A 12,012-nucleotide genomic window follows, 5' to 3' on the forward strand; every position below is an offset into this window, starting at 1 on the left:
TAGAAGACCTGAATTATTAAGAAAATATCTTATTACTTACTAGCTATTGCACACAACTCCGTACGCGTGAAATATGAAAGTAGATCAACACGTCTAGATAGCGTATCAAAACAAAAAATATATTAAATTTTAATTTAGACCTTCACAAACACAACTGTAAAAATTACATTCATTTTGGTGCAATAGTTTTTGCATGATGCCGAAACAAACATACAGATAGATAGAAATAAAAAAAAAGTTGTTTTGACGTTTATTTTTTTATGCAACTTAGAATGACAAACAAGCTGACGGTAAACACATAGACGGTAGACGACAAACATATGATAGAAAGTGGTAACCGTCGCCTATAGATATGAGCAGTATCATGGACGTAACAGAGTATACTGTTTCGCTCATGATACCCCCCATGCGTCGCCATTCCTGAGGACTCAGGTGTTATTCTTCTGTAACCTGTAAATTCACTGCCATATCTCACCCTTCAAACCAAGCACAACTGCTTCACGGTAGAAACACGAATGGAACAGAGGTGCCCAATCAAACGATTTTTGTACAAAGACTCCGTTTATTAAAATTGTTTTATTGTTCTTATTAAGACCTCTCCTTATACTTATGATTTTTTCTTAAATATCTTATATAATACAGATATTGTCCAATTACAATTTTATTATATTATTAAGATTATTTGAGATTAGGGGATCTACGGATGGATTGTAATCAAGCGTTAAGCTAATTAATAATCATATAAATATCCAATCCACAAATATAATTTAACATTATCATCATGAACAATGATACGTCGTACTCGTGATCGGGTATCTCTTGTCCTTTATTACTGCGTATATCTGATCGATGCGATCTTTTATGATATATTATCTATGCTAATAATTTTACACAAATTCAATCGAAAACCCGCATAGTAATACCCTTTACGAATCGCATTTTCAATAATTATATTTTTGCATTCACAGTGAGATACCTAATTTTTAAAACACAAATATAAATAAAGTTATAAGTATGTTATTCTTTATCTAAGAATTTAGCATTGAATAAATTTAATTTTTTATTGGATAATTAAGTAACTTTTACTGAGAAAAATCGATTAAAAGACAAACGTCCTTGCCTTAATCCCAAGTGAAATGCGAGCGCCCTATTAAAATGCTCCCGAATCCAAGAGTTATTATTTTTTAAAACGTTACGTATCATTATTAAAATCATTAAAAAATTGCGCGAATTAATTCAGTTCACAAACTTCCGCAGTTTTTTTTTTTATCTTTTTGTAACATGTTAACAATTTTTCTTGCCACCCTTCCATCCTTGAATAAAATCGTCATAGATAAATAATAGCTACGTCCTTATGCCAATATATTTACATATATACAAGATGAGGGATATAGCTGGAAAGTGTGAAAAGCAATACATTATTAATATGCTGATTTCTGTTGATTTAAGTTCATAAACATAGTGTTTTATGTGTATAATAGCTTATTTGTTTGTTTTTGATATTCCGAGAAAAATTTAATTTAGTTAAATAATAAATATTCTACAATATAAGAATTTTTATTATCATATATAAATATATTTTAATTCCTTACGTACTAGCGCATAAAAAAAGGTATATATTCATATATAGTTTTTCTATAAGTTTTATGTTTATCCAGACGATGTTTGTGAGCGCATGACGTAAAAACTACTATACCAAATTAGATGTAATTTTTAAAGTTTTGTTCTTGAAGGTCTAACTTAAAATCTAACGTATATTTTATACTCGTACGCTATCTAAAAGTGGTCTACTTAATTGTTATCCCTACTTCTGAATTCACGTGTACAATATCATGAAAAAGCTAGTTAAAGATTAATTCAAAAACAATAATAAAAAATAGTTTCTAGAAGTCAAAATTTTAAATTATAAGATAATGAAAATTACTTTTAATAGAATAACAGCTAAAAACATTAATAAATTTAGTTTGAAATTCGAAAAATCGAACGCTTAGTGTGGTTTAAATGTTGTGCAGAAATTACAGTGGAATCCTGTTGTAATTGTGAATTTACCGCAAATTTCCAACTGGAAAGAAAATACCGCGGGTTTGCATACCTTATACAAGAATAGATAATCATGAATAAGTACATAATTACAATATATAAATAATAATCACTTATGATTTAAAAAGATACATCCTTATTAATGAGACTTGTCTGAGAAACTCACCAATAAATCAGTTTGTTGCTACAATACGGTGCTATGATTTACCTATTACATCAAATGCATTATCAATTTCTTGAAGAAATATGTCCGTACTGGTCCTTTGATTCTTTTCTTCGCTACCACGTTCCAAAGTTCTTTGTCTTACACTCAAGGACCTATTAGAATCTTGTGAAGTTTTGCTATCTGAACTTTTTTTCCTTTGATGCGTTTTTACCTCGAAAATAGGTGGGTTGTTCACATGATATTCCATTGATTTCGGCTTATCTGCCTGCTGATAATTCTGAAAGTAAGAATGTTGCTTTATTCATTCATTCATAACAACCCCTAACCATTCCACTGCTCCTATACACAGATTTCCAAACTACTACTCCCGTATTGGATTTTTTTTTGATGGGTGAAAATGGTATGGTAACCCCGCCTGCGCTAACGGGATACGCTGGCGGAGCACCATTGAAGGGTGATAGATGAGAATGAAAACAGGCCAGTTAGCCCATCATGATGAATTCATCAGGAATTAACCATGATAGTTTCCAGGGAGAACCGCGAGGAGGTCGACCTGTTTGGGTATATTGCTAGCAATGGGATTCTCAGTCTCCATTACTAACAATCCCTTTCCCCCCTCCCGTATTGGGTTTGTAACAAATAGCAATAATCCTTTGAACATAATCCTACCGCCTCTAAAATTATACTATAATCGAGTAAAATTATTATTTAGGTACTTTGTACACTATCCTACACTGTACACTATATATAATGCAATAGTAACCCCGCCTGCGCTTACGGTATACGCTGAGAGGGCACCAGAGAAAGATGAAGATGAAAAGACATGTCAATTAGTGACGAATACTCTAGAATTAATCACGATGGATTCCAGGGGAAACCGCGAAGAAGTCGACCGTATAAGGCATATTGCTAGTAACGGGATTGCTAATCCCTATTAATAACAATCCCTTCTCCTCCCAGCTGTTTAAGATTTCTTACATAAATTGTTAAAGAGACCTTTACAGCTTTTATTCGCGACTTCAACCACGTGACCGGCATATATTTAAAAATTGAATGAGAACCTAAGTGGGGTAACAGTGTCCCATAATTTTAATTTTTGTCCCCTAACCTTACCAAAATAATGAATTGGAGCTATCAATTATTATGTATTCTTTTTTATTTCGTTACCGCACAGATTTGTCATTTTGCAGACATTGTTTTTATATTAAGTAGGTATACTCTTCACACACATTCTAATCTGACTTTATTATTTCTGTAGATTAGATAAGGAAAAACAGTTAAACAATGATATAAAATTACAGTTGACAAACTCTAAAAGAGCATAAAAGAGAAGCTGACAGTCAGAGGACTCCGTGAGTACCTTTTGTCACCAAAAAATACATATAAATAAATATAAACTTCCCATTAGTAATAACAAGTAAAATTATGTAAATGAAAAATGCTTCTCATTTATCTATATAGTTTTTAAAATTTTTAAAATAAATTTCAATTACAAATAATGACATATATTTTAAACAATAACATATAATGGATATAAATTCAATTCATTCATTTCATACGGAACAAGTACTGGCGTAAGTTTCAGATATACCTAATCATTTGGTAATTAATTAGATTAAATAGTATATAATCAATAATAAAAGTAGTTTTACTATTTTAGCACTTGCAATGACGTAATAAGTTTCATGATTATTCTTTTATCTTTAGGTATGATGTCCAATCACTTGGTCCGTAACATATATAATTAAAATACATGAAAACATATAAACTTTGTGTTTATATGCCGTCAGCGATTATTTTTAGGTTCCATAACCAAATATACAGTATTATATATGCTTAATACCTTTTTACCCGCTATTTCGTACATGCAGGTTTCAAAAGTAGGAAAACCAACGTAATAGTCCTTTTTTAGATAGCGTATCAAAATAAAACGTATACCAGTTTTTAAGTTAGATCTTCAGCAATACAACAGTAAAAGCATTTAATTTGATAGAGTACTTTCTGTGCAATGCCAGAACCAAACATTCGGACAGACAAAATTACTGTTTTGGCTTCTGTTGCTCCTATTAAAATACCTTCCATCAATTTTTTTTTTTATATATATTCCATATACAGATATAGTCCAATTACAATTTTATTATATTATTAAGATGATGACGTCATACCTCTCCATAAAGCTCCAATGACAAAGAGTGTCTTTTCTTGTTAGATTGCTTCAACCTTCCAGACCTCGACATAGAGTATTTCCTCTTCATGTCCTGGGGTGGTATATCCTCTGAAGGCGCATCATGTAAGTCGCTTTTTTTATCGTTGTTTGAAAATAGAGATTTCAAAAACCTTGCCATCTTAAAAAATTGCACGCAGTAAAAAAATATTGCTACTTTTACATGTTAATTCTGGAAACAAATTATTTTTAATTAACCTTCTTAGTCATTAAACTATATATATATATATATATCCCTGTTCACCGCACCATAACCGTAAAATTACTTGCTTTGACTTCCACGAGACAAGCTTTGCCTAGTGTGGTGTCATAGCTATATTGTACCATAGGCTAATTTTGTTAAAAGTAATAAAGATATTCTTCTAGGTATTCTCTTTATATATATTACAACTATGCTAGTCGAACACTCTCGTTCTCTCACTTCATATTGTTCTTACTGAATTCTAAATAATTGAATTTATAGTTCTAACTTGATGTGGTTATAGAGTAAGATAACAACAGATGCATGTAACCACTGCTCTTCTTCCCTAGGATGTCGCAAGAGGCAACTGGGGAAACGAACACAGTATACTACACTAGTATAACTCAAAAGAAAACGTTATTTATGCAAAATACATGTCTATGTATAAAATTTGTAGAAAACTACCAAATAAATACAGACAAATGCGACGGATATACCAGCAGACTGAATAGGCTGGGGCTTAGGGCATCAAATGCAGGGGCAGCAAAGGTGGGACCAAATTTTTTTTATAATCCTAAAGTAACAAATTTATTGACAAAAAAAATTGTAATTAATACGATTGTAAACTAGGGTAACGAAATATAGAGGTCGGTAAGAGCAGCAAAATTTAAACAGCCTACTGGCAAATATGTAAATTGTAATCACTCGTATTTCCTGATCTTTGAAAACATACCCGACTTTTTCGAAAGAGTTATAGAATTTAACGCTTTGACTCTCGGTATATATGGCCTGAAATTCTGGTTATATGAGAAGAGAAGTTCTAATTTGTCTAAAATGGAAATAGATATATTTTAAAAGGTGGGAGTTAAACCGAAAGCACTTCTTTTTACAATAAAAAGACATGCCTATAGTAGTAGGTATAGCCCAATCGAATACAGTCTGAAATATGCCTACTCTACTTTTTTATCTTGTGCCTTAGACGTAAAGTGTAAAGAACTCGACAGATCTAGAAAAATGACACGATTTCTTAATCCCACACAATTTGCATTTTTTTACTAACACAATGTTACTTTAATTTGAAAATCACCACCAGTTTACAACAAAACTGTGTACGCTTTGAGTCACGAACTTTTGTTGGACAATATGATGCTGGTAACGATAGTGGAAGTACGATATCTAACGACAATGACTCCCTAGATTCATTACCACGGCTATTGCAAAATCAAAAGCCTGCTCATGCGATACACAATCTGCGACGTATTATTAAAACAAAGAAATTATGTCCTCCACGTACAGTATAAGTTTTTTAAAACACCAATTCACAAACAAAAAAATCATAGGCATTCAGGCAAACTAACCCCGACAGAAACACAATCGGCTAGAATTCAGGGCTCCAGAGAGAAAAACCAGAATACTCCATTAATAATAATAATAATGTGATCAGTATTATTCTAAGCAGTCACTCTCCGCTGTACATAGGCCTCTTCCATATGAAGAGGTTTTGCCAATAGTTACCTCGCTATGCAGGCAGATTAGCAACCACAGTTAGGCTTTGGTGATATTTTAAAAGGAACGCTGCTATCCATCCCTCGACCATTAAATGCCCTTAGTTGCCTCCTACGACACTCACGGAAAAGGAAGGGGTGATCCATTCTATGTCGAAACCACATGGCATAACTTTATCTTAGGGAGAGGTATTTGAGTTAAGTACCTACAATGACATAGTTCTACTTATTTGATGTTACTTAGATTAAATAAGAATATATACTAACATACCTATCGGATACACATTAATATTTGATATTGTTGAAACACATCAAACGAAATGGATACATTATTTAATGGGATGAAAATGGAAAAGTAATTCCGCCCACGCTATTGGCATACGTTAGCACGGTACCAATGTGTGGTATTAGAAGAGGATGAAGTTAGGTCAGTTAACTTATTATTGAACTTAATACTTATTATTTAACTTAAAATTAACTTATCTATGAATTCACTAGAAGATAATCACGATGATTTTTGAAGGGGACATCGTAGAGGTCGACCTGACAGAGTACATTATTAACAATGACGATTAACGTTCTCATCACTAACAAAGCGATCATTAAGTCGACATTAATAATAGTATTTTAACTAGGTAAACAAAATTTTCAAACTATCTTAAAGGTCAACTCAATACTCACTACCATACTTGAATAGATAAAAAGAAAACACTAATTTTATCCACATCCTCATCAAGCAATCCACTTGAAAACTAATTAAAAGAACTAATAAAGCACTGCTTACCAAAGAAACAACTGAATTGCTTCCAAATTGATAACGTTGTTTAAAAATGCAGTGTTTTTGCTCAATGATAAGACGGTCGCAATATGCCACGACTAAACACAGACTGCATTGTGTATGAAGTCTTAATATTTACCATAATTTCATCTTGTTTGATAAGATAACCAACCGATATTATTATTATCATCGATACCTTTTATGATAATGAATTAGTGTTATCAACTTAATGATTGTTAATTTTAGTTTTGCTATATTATATGGGTACTTATTATTTTAGTTTCACGTACCTTTTTTTATGCAACTTAGAATGGTAAACAAGCTGACGGCCCACTTAATAGAAAATGGTAACCGTTGCCTATAGACATGAGCAGTACCATAAACATAACAGAGTATACTGTTTCGCCCATGATACCCCCCATACATTGCCATTCCTGAGGACTCAGGTGTTTTCTCTGTACTCTGTAAATTCACTGCCATATCCTATCCTGCTAACCAAAACACAGCTATGCTAAACACAACTGCTTCACGGTAGAAACACGAATGGGGCTGAGGTGCCCAAGCAAACAACTTTCGTACAAAGTCTCCCTCTCTCCCTTTAGAGTTCCATGTATAAAAAAATGTTAAAAACCCGAAAAACATTACATCTTTATCTATTTTCCTTACCTACCTACCAATTCAGGATCGTTGGAGGAAATGGATTATTACTAATAAGATTTAACAGTCCCATTGCTATCAATATACCCAATTTTTTTTATGGGTGATAATGGAATGGTAACCCTGCCTGCGCTATCGGGATACGCTGGCGGGGCACCAGTGAAGAATGATAGGTGAGGATGAAGCCAGTCAGTTGACCCATCGTGACGAATTTAAATTTCAAATAGCAATGGAACTATCAAACTCCATTGCTAACAATCCCTTTCCCCCCTAATATACACTATTTTTTTTTTATAGGTGAAAATGGTTTATTAGCAATGGAGTTTGACAGCCCCATTGCTAGCAATATGCCCTATTAGGTCGACCTCCACGTGGTTCCCCTGGAAACCATCGTGAACAATACTTGTTGAATTCATCATGATGAATTCATCAGGAATTAAACATGATCATTCTTCAGAGAGAACCGCGAGAAACCGATAGCGCGGTTGGGTATATTCCATTATCATCCATTTGGATATTCTCAGTCTCCATTACCAACAATCCCTTTCCCCCCCATTACGTCCATTTCTACAAGGCTCCTCTTAGAAACATTATGGAATTGGTTATAATGCGCTAACTGACCTGCTTGGGGGGAAAGGGATTGTTAGTTGTGAGACTAAGAATCCCATTGTTAGCAATATACCCAGCCAGGTCGACCTCCTCGCGATCCCCCTGGAAACTATCATGGTTAATTTTTGATGAATTCATCATGATGGGCTAACTAGTCTGTTTTCATTCTCATCTATCACCCTTCACTGGTGCTCCGCCAGCGTATCCCGTAAGAGCAGGCGGGGTTCCCAGACCATTTACATCCATAAAAAAAAAACTGAGCTGCTTAAGGGATTGTTAGTAACGCAGACTATCAGTATCATTGCTAGCAATAGCTTATATATATATATATATATATATATATATATATATATATATATCAGGTCGACCTTCACGTAGCCCCCCTGGAAACTATCGTACTGAATACACTTGGAGCATTCACTACGATAGGCTATCTGATCTGCCCTTTCATCCTCATTTATCACCCCTCACTGGTTCTCCGCCAGCGTATACCGTTAGTGCAGGCGGGGTTACCATTCCATTATCATCCATTGAAAAAAAAAACTGACCTGCTTTCATCCGCACCTATCATCTCTCACTAGTGCCCCGCCATCATATTATGATACTGTTAGCGCAGGCGGAGTTATTATTCTATTCTTACCATACACATTAAACAATTCAGTATCGTAGCTCTCAGAGTGTAAAGAACATCCTTTGAAAAAAAATATATTTAAAAAAATTTTTGCTGTACTTGTCTTTTTTATCGGTAGGCAGGCATCCAAGCTGACGCTCCACCTGAAGGGAATTACGATTACCTTCACCCATAAATGATTGTAATACAAAGAAGACTGCTAGTGCGGTACCGGTCTTTTAAAATTCTGTAGACTCGATTTTTTAAATTCCATATTGTATCGGAAGAGGAAAGAGCCTGTGTTATTTTAATATATTTTACTCCAAAAATCAGAAGTTATTTCGTTGAGGATGGAAAAGAACCGAAATACTTGTTATTATATCAGCAAATGAACAACTTAAGAGAACCTACAAGTTCTATTATTTCTTCGATATCATTGTGCGGCCAATTTTGTATTTAGGGTTGTATTGAAAGTAGCTTTGATAATATGTAAGTAAAACGCGTATCTACAATTTTATATGAAAACCTATTTTTATCCAAGTAATAGTATTCTGTGATTACTTAGCTTGTTTTTGTTAGATAACTACGGTCGATTTGTAAGAATCTATTGATATTTATGTAATTTATCATAGTAATAGACTGATAAAGAACCGATTCAGGCCTTTAGTACTTAGTCAATTTACTCGGTTATATCTGCCTACCTCTTATGAGAGCTGTCATGATCGGTGCGCTGTGTTGTAGTTTTTTGGAACTTAAAATGGCAACAAAGCCAAGAGCTGACCTGATAAAAAGTGGTAACCGTCACCTATAGTCACCACGTCACCACTATCACAGAATATACCTACTGTGACGCCTATGATACCCTTCATGCGTTGCCATTCCAGAGAATTATGTGCCTCTGTCCTCTGTAAATTCATTGTTTTACTAACCATTTAAACCCAAACTCTGTACGGTAGACAAGTAGGTATACTTTTTATTTATTATAGTTTAGATTCATACCTTTTCTACTACAATTTGATACTGCCATGTTTAATACTACTAGTTTTTTTGGTACAAGATTGTATAATGCAATGTTTTATACGATAAAGTTTGCTCGTAGTAATTTCTAAAAATCGCTTACCTACTAATAATAAAAAAAATGATCGGACCAAAATAGATTTGAAACAATAAATCAAGCTAAATAAAGTCAAGAATGCAAGGGTGGGAACTGAATAAAAAACCAAAGATGAGACTCGATAAAAAATATATTAACTTCAAAGTATGCGATAGACACAAAATACCATAGTTTTGTACAAACGCGTAGCAATGGTCATATGATATCTAGCTAGATTTCAAAAGACTAGCAAAAACTATAAACTCGTCAACACTTGAACATAGTCATTGTACTCTATTAATAATTAGCTACGCAAAAAAATATCAGTATCCAAATAATATTTGGGCATTTTCAATGATTTCACAAAGATGTTTAAAATACCAATTTTACCAAACGAAAATAATTCTGAATGAACTAATAACTACTCTGCGATTAAAATAGATTTCGAAACAGTCAAAATTTGAAACCACTGTGTGAAAAACACATGTCAATATTCTTAACTTTAGACTTACTAGACGTTCATCTCATATAAACCCCACCCACTTGGAATTTTTTTCATTTACACAATAATGTCTCCTAAAAAATTATAGCTGAATAATATAGCATTGTCTAGTCTCAAATATTTATTCATAGCCAAGATTAATTTTATTTCAAAGAATCAAATATCATGTCCACGCTCAAGTGATTTCGAGTATTTACAAAATCGTCATAACTCAACATAATTACAAATTTTACAAATAATACAATATCTTAATATAACAGCTGCTAAATGTGAAGGAATTAAATAAATTTCATTGGCAGATGGCATTAACTTTTATAATACATGTTTTTTTTTAAATATGGAATTTATGTCAGTGTAACATGAGAATTTCTATTTAAATAATATGCTACTTAAATATTTCAACAAAACCCTTGTTTCATAATGGCAAGATATAAGTAAAATATAATTTAAATAGGACTTGTATATAAACAACGCTTTATTACAAATCAATTCATACAGACACAAAAATGTCCCATGATCCACTTGGGCATCAATTCTCTACATCTGTACAAAAATTATCTATTCACAATAAGTAAAATAAATAAATCGCTTTGTTAACTCAAGAACTTATTATGCTTGGTGAATTTTTTTATCCAAATATTGGCCATATATACAAATATTGCAATTTGCATAGTAAATAATATGACATGTAAATCAAACTGAATAAATTTACTTATAATAGCCATATAAAATACATATGTGATAACATATATAAACGCAAAAATTAGTAACTAAAAAACTTAGCTAATGGAATAAAGATTTTAAACATATTTTTATATCAAGTATACATTAATATAGTTTAGTTTTGGAACCAATAGAAGGCTTCATTTTGACATTCACCTATAAACATCATATCTACGATTAGGGTTTGGAAGAAATAACAAAACCAATCTTGTGTCGAAGGAAACTACTCTAATAGCAGACCTAGTTATGAACTATCGCACTTATTGTTCGAACCGATCATACAGAATTTTGAACCTTCATAGCTGGTATATGATTTAAATCCAATTTTAGTATGGCGAACGAATGAATTGTATGATATTGTTTTTATCACATTAATATTGAATACACGAAACTAAAATATTGAATCTCTAAGCCCTATGGGAGAAAACAGTAATATATATATATATATATATATACATACATTACCGCTATTATGTATGTGTGTATATATACATAAACTATTCACACAAAAATATATATTTTGCATTGTCGAAGTATGCACACGTATAAGGTGGTAGGTAATTTTAATCATATTTTTCTTGGATACATACACTTTGCACTGCATGATTTATTTTCTGCATTATTAGTTATGTCTCAATTATTATACCAAGATAATTAAAACAGCGCTTAACTCTTTAGCAGCGCTAATTTGTTTTCTAACTAAAATTTTTAAATTTTATTTTTAATTTAATAACCATATAACATATTATATATATACTACTGTACCTCGGAAGGAACTTGTCGTGAAGATATATCATATTTTTTTTTAATTTAATGTTTAGTTACTAGAATGAAATAAATGGTTTAAAAACCTTTTTTCTACCAAACATTACTGGACTATGATAATAAACATTTCTTTCTATACAGTTTACAATTCAAGGCACA

The 12,012-nt window shown here is 32.4% G+C and overlaps 1 protein-coding gene across 1 annotated transcript; it reads right to left on the reverse strand.

The window, feature by feature from the left end:
- Nucleotides 1-1,484: 1,484 nt before the first annotated feature.
- Nucleotides 1,485-7,026, reverse strand: LOC113514310 (uncharacterized). Its single transcript, XM_026898361.3, has 3 exons — nucleotides 6,901-7,026; nucleotides 4,372-4,602; nucleotides 1,485-2,483 (listed from the first exon to the last, which is right to left on the reverse strand). Exons 2-3 carry the CDS (start codon nucleotides 4,549-4,551, stop codon nucleotides 2,238-2,240), a joined length of 426 nt encoding a protein of 141 aa, XP_026754162.1. The 5' UTR covers nucleotides 4,552-4,602; nucleotides 6,901-7,026; the 3' UTR covers nucleotides 1,485-2,237.
- Nucleotides 7,027-12,012: the final 4,986 nt, after the last annotated feature.

The sequence above is a fragment of the Galleria mellonella genome, unplaced genomic scaffold, assembly GCF_026898425.1.
Source record: "Galleria mellonella isolate WM207_F2 unplaced genomic scaffold, CSIRO_AGI_GalMel_v1 utg35, whole genome shotgun sequence".
Lineage (NCBI taxonomy): Eukaryota > Metazoa > Arthropoda > Insecta > Lepidoptera > Pyralidae > Galleria > Galleria mellonella.